The sequence below is a fragment of the Notothenia rossii genome (genome assembly GCF_949606895.1).
Source record: "Notothenia rossii genome assembly, chromosome: 2".
Classification (NCBI taxonomy): Eukaryota; Metazoa; Chordata; class Actinopteri; order Perciformes; family Nototheniidae; genus Notothenia; species Notothenia rossii.
In genome coordinates, this window is record NC_136904.1 from 6,747,242 (window position 1) to 6,767,224 (window position 19,983).

At 39.9% G+C, this 19,983-nt stretch overlaps 1 protein-coding gene across 5 annotated transcripts in view; it reads left to right on the plus strand.

The window, feature by feature from the left end:
• Window positions 1–980, plus strand: part of LOC307030149 (uncharacterized protein) — a 58,174-nt gene extending 57,194 nt beyond the window's left edge. For all 5 annotated transcript variants that reach the window (XM_079666412.1, XM_079666413.1, XM_079666414.1 and 2 more), the window contains one exon: window positions 216–980. In XM_079666412.1, coding sequence (XP_079522538.1) covers window positions 216–374 — 159 coding nt within the window. In that variant the 3' untranslated portion in view covers window positions 375–980. The remainder of the gene's footprint in view (window positions 1–215) is intronic.
• Window positions 981–19,983: the final 19,003 nt, after the last annotated feature.

Consider the following 19,983-nt stretch of genomic DNA (forward strand, 5'->3'; position numbering starts at 1 on the left):
CAAAACAGTGAAAATACTCCTTTATGACACTCCAAAGGTACCCAACTCTGAGGGGTTTTAAACATATTGTCTTCAAACCATCACAAATTCAGGCTCCAAAGAATACGCCTGAAGATTAAGAAGGAGGTCACGTGTCGCTGGAACTTCATTAGCTCAATACTTTAACAGTAAAACAGTGAAACTCTCCTTTAGGACATTTTGTTCTGTGTTTTCAGGTGAAAGGAGGCGTGGTGGCGTGTCGCCGCTGGATCAGGGGGCGGAGCCTCTACTTTTCGCGCCTGCTGACGAGCCGCGCCCGCTCTCGACATCTCTTCCTGTTCTACCTGCTCTCCGTCCACCTGCTGCTCCTCATGTGCCTCACCGGCGCCCTGTAGACCGGCTAATCTAATCTCACAGAAACATCAAAGTAAAAGTCAGATTTTAGCTCATACTGCATTTTTATACCCTCTGTGTGTGATAACGCATGGTGAAACACTACAAGAGGCGCACATACATTAGTGGAGAGGATGGTAAAGTTACGTTTTGCAAGGTTTTATGTGAAAGCCTCCACAAAATGTGTATTTTTTATTTATCAGATGTTTTTTTTGTAACATTTAAAAGTTTCCTTTAAATTAACACAGAGGTTTTTCTTTACATATTATAAAGTAATTTAAGCCTTAAAAGTATGATAATCTCCTCTTCCCTTGCTGTATTATTTAGGTGTGCTGTCTTCAGTTTGTTTTAAAACCCAAATTAAGAAGCAAGACGAGGAAATAAAGTTTAATTTTTGACACAAGATAAAGAAGAAAATACTTGACTAAAGCCTAAGAAGGTGCAGAAAGCCATATCCTTTGCTAACACTAATATTTAAATGTCACACATGTTTGCACCAGCTGCTGCTTCCTCTCACGCCTGGTTTCATATCTTGCACATAATCGTGATGCTGAGTTTAAACTATGCACTGATGCTCCAAAAGTGTACATAATAATCATATGATATAATCTCAGAAGCACTACACCCCCTGTCTCCTCTTGAACTGCAAACCCGACGCAGTTTTAAATATGCCCGTTAAATAAAGACAGACGATGGTTCGATATATGCTAACTCTATTGGAAGTGTACGGTGGCTGAAAGGTGCGAACGCGCTACAACGGACTAAAACATTTCCATTAGCAGAAACACGCTGCAGCTTCAGAAACCATCCAAATATACAAACACAAATATTCCAAAACACATGCCGATGAATCGTAACCAACTTGACGAGACATGTGCAAATACAAAATGCTACAAGAAGTTAAATACACAACGCAAACCAGGGGACACTAAAAAGTGACGCACACAGCTGGGAGACCAGGGGACGCTAAAAAGTGACGCACACAGCTGGGAGACCAGGGGACGCTAAAAAGTGACGCACACAGCTGGGAGACCAGGGGACGCTAAAAAGTGACGCACACAGCTGGGACCGGAGCGCTTGTTGATGTTCAAGATTACAAAGTTAGTCTGTCTCGTAACTGTAAGTGTTTAGTTTGAAATGACTAGATTAGCTACGTTAGCCCTAGCTTACAGCAGATCTGCGATACCATCAGAAAGAGTCATGTGATCACGTTGTTAAAAGCTGACAAATCATTTTAGGTGAGTTTCCGACAACAGAGACATTTGTTCAATTTTTATAACACTGAACGTCACCAAGCATTCCGGTCCCAGCTGTGTGCGTCACTCTTTAGTGTCCCCTGGTCTCCCAGCTGTGTGTGTCACTCTTTAGTGTCCCCTGGTCTCCCAGCTGTGTGCGTCACTCTTTAGTGTCCCCTGGTCTCCCAGCTGTGTGCGTCACTCTTTAGTATCCCCTGGTCTCCCAGCTGTGTGCGTCACTTTTTAGTGTCCCCTGGTCTCCCAGTTGTGTGCGTCACTTTTTAGTGTCCCCTGGCCTCCCAGCTGTGTGCGTCACTTTTTAGTGTCCCCTGGTCTCCCAGCTGTGTGCGTCACTTTTTAGTGTCCCCTGGTCTCCATTGTGTTTTGAGCTACTTGCAGAGTTTCCTTTACGCAGAGCTTTCAGTAAACTCTACACATGTGTCTTCAAGTTCGTTGGCATGTGTTTTGGCACGTCTGTGTTTTTATATTTGCATCGTTTCTCCCTTGTCGTAGTTTGTACCTGTCGGCCACCGTAGTAATGTACTGCAAAAGAAAAAAGCAGGCGGTATGAAAGTAATCTGTGTGTATTCGTGGTTTCTTGTATTTATGAGTAGAGTATTCTGTACATGGGCTGTATTTATGTATATATGCATTTCTATCCTCTCTGCCTGATGACTGTACATTTGTTCTTGATTGTGTATAGTCTGTGATTATGAGAAAGTCGGTCAATGAACAAGCCAGAGACAGAAGAATGAAACCCCATTGAGATGCTTCCTGGCTTGTTCATTGACCCAGTTGTGTAAAGTGAGCGGTTGCTGGTGGGTCTGGTACACTGTCCTCTACTGATCTGTACATAAAGGTGTGATTGATGGACATACAAAACTATGAGCTGAATCTATTTATGGAAAACTACTGAATAATGATCAGAGGGCATATTTTGTGTACTGCCTGTATTTTTAAGAGCTCGTGATGTGGTCGAACTTTCGGTGACATTAACTCGGTGCAATACTGTGTCGGATCAGCCTTTACCATCTGGAAAATATTTAATAAAGAGCGATGAACTTTTGTTTGTTTTTGCTTAAATTTGAGTCTTTTATTTAACGTCTGTTGAACCAACTGTGAGTGATGCTTTAAAATCACTATTAAGGCTTATTCCTAATTAAATGCTCATGTCTAAAGGGTTTTTCTTTTTGTTTGGGGTACACAAAAACACGTATTGATACGATGAAACGTACAGGAAGGTACAAGCTACTATAATAATATAAAATGTTTAATGAATGATTACAAGAAAGATTAAATAACACGCTTTGAAAGAACTCAATTACAGCCTTTGGTATGATTTGATCCGTCTAAGTGATGATTTAAATATAAGTGCTGAATAAGATTTATTTCACAGAAAGGAAGACGTTTTAAAAGCCTCACAGAGACAGTCTGCTTCTTTAAAGTGCCAAAAGATCGTTTTTAAGGGGTTGAAACTGCTGCACTTTGCTCCTGAACTCACACAGTGCAATTTCAGTGTGACAGTGTGATAAAATATTAAAGTATTAGGTTAAAGAACAGAGTTTCCGAGGACATAAAACATCTGGATATCATAATATTCATGATGTGCTCGTGGTAAAGTGCTGCAGGTATTTCTAAATGCCGCGTCTCAGACAGAGGAACGTTCTGCTGCAGGCTTTTTAACTCAAGTTATTTTACTCCTGCAGTAAATTATACTGAGTTTCCTCTCAGGGATAATCAAAGTTTCACATTGTTGTCTCATCTTCTCAGTAATGGCTCCACACTGACTAAGGGAAAGGCACCATCATTACATTTACATAGTTTTTTACAGAAATATCCCAGAGTTTACAAACTAAAAAACAAATACTTTCTGATATGTTTTAATTAAATGTTGCATCGTTGGTTAAAATGTGCAATTTATATTAAAGCAATTTAAATCTTTCACTTGAAAAAGATTAATCATTTTTAGACATATAATCATAATCAATAATCATCATTAGCGGATTAAATTTTTTCCGTGAATTTTTTTTCTAAGAAAATCCTTTACTTAATTCAACATTTTAATGACAGGAATAAAACGGTGATAACACAAGACTCACGCTCCTATTTGCTAGCGCTCCAACACATTGTACGTCATAGGCTAAGGGGCGGGACATCTCTAAGCGGTTGACCAATCACAACAGAGCCGGCCAGCTAACCAATTGGGGCAGACTTGGCTCTGGTTTAAGACAGAGGGTGAAAAGAGGTGCTGCAGCACAGGCAGTATGAGAACAATAAAGAGCTTTTTGAACATTAAAGCATGGAGACATGTCCCAGGAGAGACACTACATACTGATATACACCTGAACATCAGCAGGAGAGGACTCTTTAAAGTAGAGACACTACATACTGATATACACCTGAACATCAGCAGGAGAGGACTCTTTAAAGTAGAGACACTACATACTGATATACACCTGAACATCAGCAGGAGAGGACTCTTTAAAGTAGAGACACTAGATACTGATATACACCTGAACATCAGCAGGAGAGGACTCTTTAAAGTAGAGACACTACATACTGATATACACCTGAACATCAGCAGGAGAGGACTCTTTAAAGTAGAGACACTACATACTGATATACACCTGAACATCAGCAGGAGAGGACTCTTTAAAGTAGAGACGCTACATGCTGATATACACCTGAACATCAGCAGGAGAGGACTCTTTAAAGTAGAGACACTACATACTGATATACACCTGAACATCAGCAGGAGAGGACTCTTTAAAGTAGAGACACTACATACTGATATACACCTGAACATCAGCAGGAGAGGACTCTTTAAAGTAGAGACACTATTGGAGAAGCCTGTCACCTAAGATTTTCATCGACATAACTATAGCTATGTTTGTATGACAAATAAAGAACCTTGAACCTTGAACATCAACAGGAGAGGACTCTTTAAAGTAGTGACACTACATACTGAAAGTATATGCTGATATGAACCTGAACATCAGCAGAATATGACCCCTTTAAGTGAAAGTTATAGCAGCAAAATCAAATTGAGTTACTAGTTATGTCAAATGTTCTTTTTCGTAGGCGTATATTTTCATGTTTATCGTTTTTATGTCACTATTGGTTTGTTTTGTATCTCTTTGTGTATGTGTGCATCTGTTTGTAGTCATCCTGCATCCATTTTTGGTCTTTTGCATGTCTGACATATGTTGAGTTTCTTTGTGGTCGTATTCTCAGTACTTTTGGTCCATGATAACAGGATGTTTTATTTATGCAAACGTTTCCTGTAATATGTACATGAAGCCACTAGATGGCAAAGTCTGCTTATTTAACACCTGAACCACAAACCAGATCCACACCATTAGAAGTATTTTAGTAGTTCCCCAGATACTCATGAATTGGAGAGAAGGGTTTCAAACTGAATCTCCTCATTATATAAGCTATGGTTAATGGGTTTGCCCCATTCTCCTTTTTATGGAAGAGTTATTTTGGCTGCAGCTAACATAGTTGATATCCTGCCTTTACGTCCAGCCTTCAATCTCATAAATATTAATGAAGAAATTCCCCTTTTACGCTTGTATGCTCTAGTTTCATATGTTTCACTGTGAAAGGGTTGGAGTATTGAAGGGTGTCTTCGATCTTTAGCTATTATCGTCCCCATAGAAGCTCTGTGTTCATTAATCAAAAGGAGGATTACATCTCTGTGCCTTCACTTTGATTTTTCATTAATGATCAATCACATTTTCCTCTCGCCTCGTCGGTTTTCTCCTTTTTTTCCTGTGAAAATATGAAACAGTGCAAGATGAGATATTCTCTTTTTGTTTCTGACGGGGATGATTCACCCATTTCTACATTTACACGCCTGAACTGCACATTTGTTACACTTGGATCTCATGATTTGTGTAGGAAACCATGCTCTGGTTCTGATAAAAGTGGAAAGAAATCAGCTTGTTTCACTCCTGCTTCCTTCAGCTCCTCTCCACCGTCCTCAGGTTGCTGTGACCCACTTGCCTCCAGCTCCAGAGCAAGAGATCCGGAGGAGTTGGAGAGAAAGAGGGCGTGAGGAGGAGAGGTGAAAGCATGTGGGAGTCTGCTATGATTAATGTGCTTTCAGAGATGCAGAGATGGAGAGCGGCGAGCAGGGCAGCTGTGATGTGAGCTGCTGGAGGCTGGCTCCGGTACAGGTGCATCCAACAAATGAATGACCCCATCTTAATGCATCAGTTTAAAACACACTTCATTTTGGTGGTATTGGACAAAATACTGACAACATAACTATGTAATACACATATACAGTAAGCCATTTATACACATATGCACTTACTGTAAACATGCAATTGACAAAATGCATTGCTTTTTCTTTGTCACTTTTCTTTCTCTTACGTTTTGCTTTTTTCCAAAATACTTCTATGGTGGCTGAACCGTGCAAATGTGCTGCAAAAACGAATTAACGCTGAAAAAACCCCTTCTACAAATATTATATTCTTGGACGGTTACAACTATCTAAGCAGGAAGGGAGGTGTTTTACACTTTGGAACAGCTGTAACACTCTGTGAACTGAAAGTGCAACTATGACCACTTTCTCAGTGGAAATCACAATGGCATTGCATATCTAAAAGTGGTAGAAACTGACCCAAAATACTAATGTTTTAACCTTTGTTATTGTGTCAGTAAATTGTCTCATATCACCAAAAACAAAAGTGGGTTTGTTTTTGTTCAAGTCAAAAATGTTTGGACGATTTTTTACCTGGAAAAGTCCGTTTTGTTCCAACACTGACTGGTTTTAATGTGCCATACACAGATATCAGCTTCATTAGCTAAATGCTATTGTGTGTCTAACACTGATTAACTAAATTAATCAACTGTAGGGAAAAGTTTTCTTGGAAAAGCAAAACTAGAGTACAAAGTAATTAAGAAAAACAATATGCATTTTGTCCATGTGCACATTTTAATATATAGATGAGTTGCTTTTATGTATTAATGAGTCTCATGTACTGAAAACAGAAGATTCCCCTTTGATCTTTAATGCAATATTCAATGAACTGGACATTTACCACAAAATGAATCAATGCAACAACAAACGAACATCAGCAAGGTCAACACTTTTAGAATAAATCAGCAAATAATGAAATTCACCCTCCTCAAGGGTATAGGAACACCTTGTTCTAGATATTTTTGACATATCCATGTATTTTTGAGAGATTTAAAGTAGATTATTTTTGCATTGGATGCTTCAAACAACAATTCATTTTTAAGACAATTTCACTGAATATCAACGCGATCAGGAAGCCATGTGAAAATATGGGACAAATGTACTTATTGTTTTGCACATGTGCCCAAACACGTGCCTTATCCTGGGATAAATGAGGAATTGAAATGGGGCAATGATGATCCTGCAGAGAGGAGGTTCTCTCCCGCTGCCGGTCAGAGAGTGGATGGGTTTTATCTTTCCAGGGAAGTAGGCTGGAGTGTGTTCAGATGAATCTGCAGGGGAGCCATCATCAGTCGCTCCACTTTGATCCTCCGGAGGATCCAAGGCAGCAGCGGTGACCTCCTCCTCCTCCTCCTCCTCCTCCTCCTCCTCCTCTTCACAACCAGCCTCTTCCTGTGAATCTCAGCTCACTCTTACATGTGCTTCATCACCTCCGAGGAAATAAAACCTACAAACGCTGCAGCAGCTCAGATGGATTTCACTTTTATGTTAGCATTTGAAATATGGTGTCCCTCAAGGATCAATCTTAGGGTCTGTGATATTTGTCTTTCTAAGAGTCATCTTTCTCAAATGTCATTCTGGAAGGATTTTAGTGTTTATTTCTGTGTTCATATTGAAAAGATCCGTTGGTTCAACACAAATCTTTAACTATCGACAGACGTATTTACTTCCAACTCAAACGTGAGGATCAACAAGTTGTTCATCTCTCCTCTTCAATCATTTCACATCATCTTCATCAGCAGATGTTATTTGTTGTGCTGGATCACATTATTTAAAATAGTGTTACTGTTGTTTAGTCCATTCTGCATGGTGGCATATGTCACTGTAAACACACATATTTTGCTTAATACCACAATTAAAAGAAAAAGAGTTAGACAATTAGCATAATATGGCTATAAGTAAAGATGTCTTGGTTATATTTCTTGTTAAAAAAATGCTATAGTTCTAGATATTAAACACATTTCTTTGAGAATCCTTTTAATACATTTGGACTATTTACTGTAGAAATCGAATATTGCATATTACCTTCCCTGTGTCATTTCATGCCGCGAGATTTAAATAAACGAGAAACATATTTTATAAATCAAAGGTAGAAAAAAATCTTGTTTCCAATATGTGTTCCATATTTATCTGAACGTCTCTTCGGCTCATTGTGATTCAAACGTTGTTGTCTCTGAGGGGAAACACATGCAGTGATGCAATCAAAGTAATCAACCACATATCAACACAATCTGCTAATGAAGGAGTGTGACCTGAATAACAATAGAGCAAGACTTGTATTCCTCTTTTCAAATACTGACAATTTAGTGTCCGAGGTTTCAAAATTGATTGAATGAACGTGGAGGTGTTGCAGAGAAGTATTTATTACTTTAGAATAAAGGAGGACATTAACTCTGTGCAATAAATGAGATCATGATTCGCCTACAGTACTGAAGTACTTACAAGGCATGAAAGTACACAGCGAGTGTGTGTGTGTGTGTGTGTGTGTGTGTGTGTGTGTGTGTGTGTGTGTGTGTGTGTGTGTGTGTGTGTGTGTGTGTGTGTGTGTGTGTGTGTGTGTGTGTGTGTGTGTGTGTGTGTGTGTTTTTGTGTGTTTGTGTGTGTTTGTTTGGACTCTGCAGGACTTTACTGCATCACTGCTTTCACTTTCCTCATATTCTCTTTTTAGCCACCCTGTTTTTTCTCAGTTTGCCCTATTTAATGTCCCACTTTGCAATTAGGTCTGCTTTTGCAAGAAATCCTCCTGTACTGCAGACTGCTGTGTGTGTGTGTGTGTGTGTGTGTGTGTGTGTGTGTGTGTGTGTGTGTGTGTGTGTGTGTGTGTGTGTGTGTGTGTGTGTGTGTGTGTGTGAGTGTGTGAGTGTGTGTGTGTGTGTGTGTGTGTGTGTGTGTGTGTGTGTGTGTGTGTGTGTGTGTGTGTGTGTGTGTGTGTGTGTGTGTGTGTGTGTGTGTGTGTGTGTGTGTGTGTGTGTGTGTGTGTGTGTGTGTGTGTGTGTGAATGCCTCTCAACTTTCACACTGCCTTTTTGTCGCCTCTGGAATTTAGTTGTCTTGAAACCGTGCCCTGAGGGACGCCTCCACATTTATCTTGTCTGAACGGCTGGTCAGCCTTCGTCTGACTCAACTTCCTCCTCTTCCTCCTCTTCCTCCTCTTCCTCCTCTTCTTTTTTCTACTTCCTGTAAAATGGAGATATGGAGGGGATTTATAAACGAGAAATACAAACCACACAATACAACTTTTTTAAAATCATTTTCTTGTGTTTTATATTGTTTTAACATCATGCATGAGAGTTTTCAGTCTGTGGCTATAAGTATGGTTTTATTGTCTAGTGTTTTTACATTTGTTTTTTGACCAATCGGTTTTGTCTAAATGTATTTATGCTGCTTTTCATATATTTATTGATGTACAGCACTTTGGTCAACTCTGTTGTTTTTATATGTGCTATTGGATTTAAACCGTAAGCAAATGCATGTTATGAAGGCTAATCCAAATGAGCGATCTACCAAAATCAGTGTCATAAATCTTTTATTGGGCTCCACACATGCATGTCCTGCTCTGTGTGTTAAACATAGTTGTATGTTATGGTGGGCTTCTTCTGCGTGGTGATTCAACAAAATTCCTTTCGACTAAAACATTAAAAAGTCCTGATTTTTTATTGGAAAACGTTGATCTAATGAACCTTTCGTTCAATATTTGCCCCTTCATTCTCTTCCTCATTGCAATGGCCTACTTCAGATCTAGTTCTACATTGCAAACCCCCCAATACTCCCAACATGGTTCATTTGTTGCCATAGAAACAAGGTCTTTCCTGGCGACCAGCTCGAGACCACCCCCCCCTCCTTCAACCGTACGTAATCCTGCATGTCCAGATGACTCCCCCCCCCCCCCCCTCCGTCTGTCCCCCCCTCCGTCCTCTCAGATCACAACAGGACAAACGGAGGGCTGGAAATGTGCTGACAGCAGCGATGAGAGATTTTTTGGGGAGAAACTGATTTTATAAGCATGATGTGAAAGTGCTGAGTGTTTTTTTAAATCACAGCAGCTTGAGTAACCTGCACAGACCAAGCTTTCTGATGCAAACTAATAAAGAGACCCTTCTGTTTAATGTGCAAACAACGCACTGCTAATTAGCTTTTTTTACGTTTATTGCTAATTGCTTTGCTTTTATTGCCCCGACATGTTCTGAATGATTAGAAACTGCTGTATATTGCAAACAAAGGCAACTCAAAGCAAGCTTATTCATCCGGCACATTTCAGTATAATACAATTCAAAGTGCTTTACAAGAAACATTAAAGGGGCCTTATCCTGCTCATTCTCATGTCCATATTCGTATGTTTGCCTCTACTGTAACATCACTATGTAACCCTCGTGTTTCTACAGCATTAGCTAGCTCTCCAACACATTGTACGTGATAGGCTAAGGGGCGGGACATCTCTAAGTGGTTGACCAATCACAACAGAGCCGGCCAGCTAACCAATCAGCAGACTGGGCTCTGGTTTCAGACAGAGGGTGAAAAGAGGTGCTGCAGCACAGGCAGTATGAGAAAAATAAAGAGCTTTTTGAACATTAAAGCATGGAGACATGTCCCAGTAGAGACACTACATACTGATATACACCTGAACATCAGCAAGAGAGAACTCTTTAAAGTAGAGACACTACATACTGATATACACCTGAACATCAGCAGGAGAGGACTCTTTAAAGTAGAGACACTACATACTGATATACACCTGAACATCAGCAGGAGAGGACTCTTTAAAGTAGAGACACTACATACTGATATACACCTGAACATCAGCAGGAGAGGACTCTTTAAAGTAGAGACACTACATACTGATATGAACCTGAACATCAGCAGAAGAGGACTCTTTAAAGTAGAGACACTACATACTGATATACACCTGAACATCAGCAGGAGAGGACTCTTTAAAGTAGAGACACTACATACTGATATACACCTGAACATCAGCAGGAGAGGACTCTTTAAAGTAGAGACACTACATACTGATATACACCTGAACATCAGCAGGAGAGGACTCTTTAACGTAGAGACACTACATACTGATATACACCTGAACATCAGCAGGAGAGGACTCTTTAAAGTAGAGACACTACATACTGATATACACCTGAACATCAGCAGGAGAGGACTCTTTAAAGTAGAGACACTACATACTGATATACACCTGAACATCAGCAGGAGAGGACTCTTTAAAGTAGAGACACTACATACTGATATACACCTGAACATCATCAGGAGAGGACTCTTTAAAGTAGAGACACTACATACTGATATACACCTGAACATCAGCAGGAGAGGACTCTTTAAAGTAGAGACACTACATACTGATATACACCTGAACATCAGCAGGAGAGGACTCTTTAAAGTAGAGACACTACATACTGATATACACCTGAACATCAGCAGAATATGATATAAAAATATCAAAAATGTATTTAATTTCATGGCAAATACAGGGTAAGACTTTTTGTCAGGGGTCCCATTCCTTCTTAAGCATCAAATGTAAGGACTTTCCAGGCTCAATTCCCCCTAAATTCAAGGACCCAAGACAACACGGTGTGACACATCGATCACCTTAACTTGCCATCCACTTTCTCGAGTCAAATAATAATGCAACTGCAAACACACTTGCAAGGTGCAGAAAGAAAGCTTAAAAAAATACCAAAATAACTTCAATTTCTATTCAATATATATGTAGTGATGCACTTTTAATGACCCATCAACTCCACAAACTTCCAACGACCCGTGGAAATCATGTTTTAAATAACTCATCCGTTTAAATTATGTAAAGGCTTTAACTAATGCAGATTCAAGAGCGTGATCACTTCCTGAGGTTTCTTCCATTTTCTCCTTTTAGAGATGTTTTGGGGCGAATCACTGTCTTTAGGAGCTCCGTTATGATTTTGGGTTATAGATAAAATGCACATTTGTGATTGATTCTGGCGTTGTCAAATGAGCCACTGAAGCGTCCTGTTGTTTAATGAAGTGATTTATATGTGAGTGGAAGCTGAACTCCTGCAATAAAGGAGAATTATTGACACTCCTGTGAGTCCCCTGACGAACCAGCAGATGTTTTAGCCTCTCATCTCCCCAGAGAAAAGACAGAAGATGATATATGAGTCGGGGGTTTATTTCCTTTTCATTCCCATTTAACCGTTAAGTCCATGCTTTATTTCTCGGGGACCAACATGATTGGATCTAGACCGTAAACGAACAATCCCCCAGTGATGTAATCATTGGTTTATCAATTACTGCCTCCACGGTGAACAAAAAGCCAATTATTGGTGAATTGAATGTTGATAGCAGATTTCAATCAGGAGGGACTTCATTTTGTTTAAAGACCATTTATTGACACATGTCATATGATGAATGTTAAGTCTTTGGCGATTAGACCCCGATCCTGAAATCGTATATCTAAAGGGGGAAATGCAGGTGAGCATATATTGAACCCCTCGGGGTCTAGACACTGGTGATGATGATGAAGATCTGGATTTGATGAGGAGATGGGATGAAGAGGAGGTGTGATGAGGTCTTTGGATTAGCTCTCCTGGCACTGGATGTGATGAAAGGAGGAGGATGGGGAGGAGGTGGATGGAGAGGAGGTGGATGGGGAGGAGGCGGCCGGCAGCATGAACACCTGAAATCACAGCTGACTGCAGGAGAGAGGAGAACCATTTTAAAGTTTGGCTGCAGCACGGTGATTGGCTGCTGGAGATTGAGGTGAAATTTAATAAGATAAGATTTACTGATCCCAATTTGGGAAGTGTTTTTGTTGCAGCAGCATAAAAAGACAAGGCATTTTACAATAAAATAATAAAAATGGAAAACTAGAAATAAACAAGAAAGTAGAAAATAGGTTAAAGAGAACGCCTGTGATGAGCTGATTATGCAGCTGCGGAGTGAATGTATATATCCAGTCTTCCTGAAAGAACTGAGCGCTGAGTTTCATTTGGAACCAAAAATAATCAGTTTTGTTGGAAAAATAGTCATAAATCCTTTAAAAGTACCAAAACCTTGAGTAACAACGTAGAAGAATCCATGCAGTGATTGTTTAAACAAATACACCTCCTGTGCGATTAACTTATAATGGACATTTTTGAATGAAGGGAAATGATTGATAACATCTGTTACACAAATTTGGAGTCAAATTCAAACATTTCTCCTCGAGAGTTGGTTAAAATTCTAGTGAAAGCTTTACGGTTTTATCTATTTAATCAATCTAGTAAGCTAATTATTATTATTTGTTTAATATTGAGAAAATAATAAGCTAACTTTCTTCTCTTTGAGGTGTCCAATTCAGAATGAGTATTTTCTATAACATTTCAAAAACTCTGAAAGTATTGTAATCTAGATAGTTTTACATTTGATTTTTCTTTAAATTAAATTAAATTAATGGAAAGATTACTTTAACTTCTTGTTTTTTTATTTTATCTTTTTGTTGAACACATTTATTTCTATTATGTTTATATATTTTATTTGATTATTTATGTTATCTAACTCCTTATGTAAATCTGAATATTTTAATCCATTTTACTTTAATTGCACATTTATTTTAAGCGAATATTTTTTGTTTGTATAACCGTACACCCCAGCGCGTGCACTCCGCTCTGCATCAGCCAAACGGCTCGCTGAACCCGCACTGCGAGGGGGACCCAAGTTCCCATCAGCAAAAACACGTGGGTTTGCTATCCTGGCTCCAAAATGGTGGAATGAGCTCCCTTTAATTTGATGTTAATATAAATATCTTATTTTATCATTTTACTGCACATTTGTACTTTGACTTCTTATGTTTATACAAATATTTTCATAAATTGTATTCTATTTTTCAATTCACATTTTCATTCAACGATTTGTCTCTGTATCTTCTTTTGTATTTAGTTTTTATCTTTCAGTGTAACTTTTTTTTAATGTTTGCGCATTTATTTAGATGTTATCTTTTTATATAATTGAGCAACTGTCACTAAACCCGACTCCCTTGAGATAGATCAAGAAATGTAATTCTTATTTATTCACAAACTGCACCTTTAAATCCTCCGTCCCTCCTCCCAGGGACGTGCGGATGAAACCGAGTTAAAACAGGAGAAGAAGCAGGTTGAGACATCATGAAAAACAAATCACTGCTTCACGTTCCCTCGTCCTGCATTCCTCATCGTAATTGTTTGTTTACAGAGCTGTGAAGTCGCCCAGAAATAAAAAAAAACCTGCTTATCTGCGCTTCAAAGAGGAAGCAGGGTGGAGATCGTGCTCCTAATTGCTGTGTTTCTCCCTCAGATTAACTCCTTTATTTACCACCCTGCAGGAACTCCTCCAGAATAAAAGGGACGCTATGTTCAAGAAAATCAGTCGTTTCTACGCTCGCCTGTAAGAATAATGAGCTGTGAATACATTTAAAACACAATACAGGCTGAGAGCTCTTCAAACGGGAACATTTCATTCCTCTGTTTTTCCTCTTGTTCTTGTTTTCAACACCCTTGATCTAGTGATGTGTTTTTAATTCATGTAAGAAAATGTGGAGGGGCGTTTTATTAATGACTTCATTTATTCTATTTGTTAGTTACAGAGGCGGGAGAAGTACTCAGATCTTGTACTCGAGTAAAAGTAGAAGTACCAGAGTGTAGGAATACTCTGTTACAGTGAAAGTCCTGCTTTCAAAATGTTACTCAAGTAAAAGCAGAAAAATATTATCATCAAAATATAGTTAAAGTAATAAAAGTAAAAGTACAATTTCAGAATAATAAGATATGTGTTGATTATAATAATACTTAATAATACCCTAACCCTGCTACTTTGTACTTTCACTCACTCCATGTATTTAATACCTTTAGTTACTTTACAGATGTGGATGAATGATGTGAAATATAATCAAGTGTTAAATCAGACTTTAGTTCCACCTGGAGTAAATCCACCAGCTACCCTGCAGTATACAAAGTCATTCAAACTAGCTGCACCTTTACCAGCTCTGAGAACACTTTCATGATCAATCATTATAAAACATATCATATATATTATTCTGAAATGGACCAATCTGCACAATGACTACTTTTACTGTCTTTCACTATATTTTGATGAGAATACTTTTCTACTTTCACTTGAGGAACATTTTGAATGCAGGACCTTTACTGTAACAGAGTATTCCTACACTCTGGTACTTCTACTTTTACTCAAGTACAAGATCTGAGTACTTCTACTTTTACTCAAGTACAAGATCTGAGTACTTCTACTTTTACTCAAGTACAAGATCTGAGTACTTCTACTTTTACTCAAGAACAATATCTGAGTACTTCTACTTTTACTCAAGTACAAGATCTGAGTACTTCTACTTTTACTCAAGTACAAGATCTGAGTACTTCTACTTTTACTCAAGTACAAGATCTGAGTACTTCTACTTTTACTCAAGTACAAGATCTGAGTACTTCTACTTTTACTCAAGTACAAGATCTGAGTACTTCTACTTTTACTACAAGACCTGAGTACTTCTACTTTTACTGAAGTACAATATCTGAGTACTTCTACTTTTACTTAAGTACAAGATCTGAGTACTTCTACTTTTACTCAAGTACAAGATCTGAGTACTTCTACTTTTACTACAAGATCTGAGTACTTCTACTTTTACTCAAATACAATATCTGAGTACTTCTACTTTTACTCAAGAACAAGATCTGAGTACTTCTACTTTGACTCAAGTACAAGATCTAAGTACTTCTACTTTTACTACAAGATCTGAGTACTTCTACTTTTACTCAAGTACAAGATCTGAGTACTTCTACTTTTACTACAAGACCTGAGTACTTCTACTTTTACTCAAGTACAATATCTGAGTACTTCTACTTTTACTTAAGTACAAGATCTGAGTACTTCTACTTTTACTCAAGTACAAGATCTGAGTACTTCTACTTTTACTCAAGAACAAGATCTGAGTACTTCTACTTTGACTCAAGTACAAGATCTAAGTACTTCTACTTTTACTACAAGATCTGAGTACTTCTACTTTTACTCAAGTACAAGATCTGAGTACTTCTACTTTTATTCAAGTAAAAGATCTGAGTACTTCTACTTTTATTCAAGTACAAGATCTGAGTACTTCTACTTTTACTCAAGAACAAGATCTGAGTACTTCTACTTTTACTACAAGATCTGAGTACTTCTACTTTTACTACAAGATCTGAGTACTTCTACTTTTACTCAAGAACAAGATCTGAGTCCTTCTACTTTTACTCAAGAACAAGATCTGAGTACTTCTACTTTTACTACAAGATCTGAGTACTGCTACTTTTACTCTACAAGATCTGAGTACTTCTACTTTTACTCAAGAACAAGATCTGAGTACTTCTACTTTTACTACAAGATCTGAGTACTGCTACTTTTACTCTGCAAGATCTGAGTACTTCTACTTTTACTCAAGTACAAGATCTAAGTACTTCTACTTTTACTACAAGATCTGAGTACTTCTACTTTTACTCAAGTACAAGATCTGAGTACTTCTACTTTTATTCAAGTACAAGATCTGAGTACTTCTACTTTTACTACAAGATCTGAGTACTTCTAATTCTACTTAAGTACAAGATCTGAGTACTTCTACTTTTATTCAAGTACAAGATCTGAGTACTTCTACTTTTACTACAAGATCTGAGTACTTCTAATTCTACTCAAGTACAAGATCTGAGTACTTCTCCCACCTCAAGTCATGTGACTCCGGTGTCAGTCATTTACTCGAAAGAAAGCAATATTTGGAGTCGAAGTCTCCTTCAAAAGTGAAAGTAAAGATACATTTAAACTCTGAAGTGTTTGTAGAATCCAAAGTGAAATAAAACCCTGAAGCTGCTGTTTTCCTCCCAAACAGGACAGAAATACCCTCAGAATAGAATCATTCCTGGCAGCAGCTTCTTCTGGGATTACAGTGAAGGATCCTGAATTATTTAACACGTAAACACATTATAATATAATCCCTCTCGACATACTTCATTTTTATTTAGACACCTAATTTTCATATCATGAGTTGAAAAAGTGAAACTAAGCATTTTAAATCAGCAGTTTTTATAATCTGATGGTGAAAGCAGTTCCCAAAGCCAGCAGACAGTGAATGAAATATAAAATAAGGAACTGGATATGTTTGAATATGAGTTTGTTTATACATAATATAATATATACTTGGAAACAACCCATAATGTGCACGAGTGTTTTTGAACATGGCCACACAAAGATGAATGATTGGGAGGATAACATTAATGAAGACTTTTGAATAACGCCTCCTTGACCTTATTAACAACAGTGGTGGAAAGTATGTACAATTACTCATTGTACTAAAAATGTGTACTTTACTCAAGTATTTCCATTGAATGCTACTTTCTACTTCTACGTCTTCACTTCAGTTCAATCAGGAGGGACTTCATTTTGTTTAAAGAACATGTATTGACACATGTCATATGATAAATGTGAAGTCTTTGGAGGTTGGACCCCGATCCTGAAATGTATATCTAAAGGGGGTGTCTAGACCCCCCCCCCCCCGGGGTCTAGACACTGGTGATGATGATGAAGATCTGGGATTGATGAGGAGATGGGATGAAGAGGAGGTGTGATGAGGTCTTTGGATTAACTCTCCTGGCACTGGATGTGATGAAAGGAGGTGGATGGGGAGGAGGTGGATGGATGGGGAGGAGGTGGATGGGGAGGAGGTGGATGGATGGAGAGGAGGTGGATGGGGAGGAGGTGGATGGGGAGGAGGTGGATGGATGGGGAGGAGGTGGATGGGGAGGAGGTGGATGGATGGGGAGGAGGTGGATGGATGGGGAGGAGGTGGATGTGATGAAAGGAGGGGGATGGGGAGGAGGTGGATGGGGAGGAGGTGGATGGGGAGGAGGTGGATGGGGAGGAAGTGGATGGATGGAGAGGAGGTGGATGGATGGGGAGGAGGTGGATGGGGAGGAGGTGGATGGGGAGGAGGTGGATGGATGGAGAGGAGGTGGATGGATGGGGAGAAGGTGGATGGATGGGGAGGAGGTGGATGGATGGAGAGGAGGTGGATGGGGAGGAGGTGGATGGGGAGGAGGTGGATGGATGGGAAGGAGGTGGATGTGATGAAAGGAGGGGGATGGGGAGGAGGTGGATGGATGGAGAGGAGGTGGATGGGGAGGAGGTGGATGGATGGGGAGGAGGTGGATGGGGAGGAGGTGGATGTGATGAAAGGAGGGGGATAGGGAGGAGGTGGATGGATGGAGAGGAGGTGGATGGGGAGGAAGAGGATGGGGAGGAGGTGGATGGATGGGGAGGAGGTGGATGGGGAGGAGGTGAATGGGGAGGAGGTGGATGGATGGGGAGGAGGTGGATGGGGAGGAGGAGGAAGGGGAGGAGGTGGATGGGGAGGAGGAGGAAGGGGAGGAGGTGGATGGGGAGGAGGAGGATGGGGAGGAGGTGGCTGGGGAGGAGGCGGATGGGGAGGAGGAGGATGGGGAGGAGGTGGCTGGGGAGGAGGTGGATGGGGAGGAGGCGGATGGATGGGGAGGAGGTGGATGGATGGAGAGGAGGTGGATGGATGGGGAGAAGTTGGATGGGGAGGAGGTGGATGGGGAGGAGGAGGATGGGGAGGAAGTGGATGGGGAGGAGGCGGATGGATGGGGAGGAGGTGGATGGATGGAGAGGAGGTGGATGGATGGGGAGAAGGTGGATGGGGAGGAGGTGGATGGATGGAGAGGAGGTGGATGGATGGGGAGAAGGTGGATGGGGAGGAGGTGGATGGATGGGGAGGTGCTTGGATGGGGAGGAGGTGGATGGATGGGGAGGAGGTGGATGGGGAGGAGGTGGATGGATGGGGAGGAGGTGGATGGGGAGGAGGTGGATGGATGGGGAGGAGGTGGATGGGGAGGAGGTGGATGGATGGGGAGGAGGTGGATGGATGGGGAGGAGGCGGCCGGCAGCATGAACCCCTGAAATCACAGCTGACTGCAGGAGAGAGGAGAACCATTTTAAAGTATGGCTGCAGCTCGGTGATTGGCTGCTGGAGATTGAGGTGAAATATAATTGGTTACTAAGAGCCTGTGATGAGCTGATTATAAGCAGCTGCGGAGTAAATGTATATATAAACCCAGTCTTCCTGAAAGAACTTGCGCTGAGCTTCATTTCAGAGGCAAATATAGTACTTTTTAGTTTAATAGATTAACCCTCAGAGTTACTGCATATAAACACACTGCTGATATGGTATAATGCAGTACTGTAGTAATATACACAGTGTATATTGTATGAGTTTGTACACTCTACAATACCAATATACGCACAATAAAATACATAACAAATATCCATTCTGCATAAAGAATACTTATACGTTTCATACTTGAAGTACATTTAGCTGATAATACTTCTGTACTTTATATAATTCTGAAATGTATCATTGTGCAGAATGAGTACTTTTATCTTTTTGTACTTTAAGTACAATTTGATGCAAATGCTTTCATACTTTTACTTAAAGGTGGGGTATAGGTAAGTTTGAGAAACTGGCTTGAGTACGCTAGAATTCGAAAATACACAACCGGAAAAAATCTGCCCCTTCCTTACAGAGCCCCTCCTCCAACACACACGAACGTGCATATGACCAATGAGGGCACGGGATAAGTTTGGGCACAGATGGAAGGCTGACAGTTATTTTTGATTTATGATTGGTCGTGCTTTTTACAGAACTACGGCTTCCACAGATGACATTTTTGTATGTATTTATTGTCAAAGCACTTCAGATATTCATTGCTATCGGGATGTTGAGAGCATTCCATGGAATATAACAACAAGTGTATCTCGAGCCGGTTTCTCAAACTTACCTACCCCACCTTTAAGTAACATTTCGCATTCAGGACTGTTACAGGTAGTACTTTAGGTCCATAGTATTTGAACTTAAGTCGAGGATCTGAGTACTTTTTCCAAAACTGATTAACAATAAGATAAGCCATTCGTGAGAATCTTCCTACAGCATAGATCACTTACAAACCCAACGTGACTCTCTATGAAAACACATCAGCTGTAACTAGAGAATGCAATTCTTGAAGAAATCGCTAGTGGGAATGCTTTATGCTGAAAAGCTGATGCTGAATTGTTATGCTGAAATTTAACGTGTAAGAAGAAAGTGAGGAATTTAGATTGAAATGAAACATGAACACTGGGG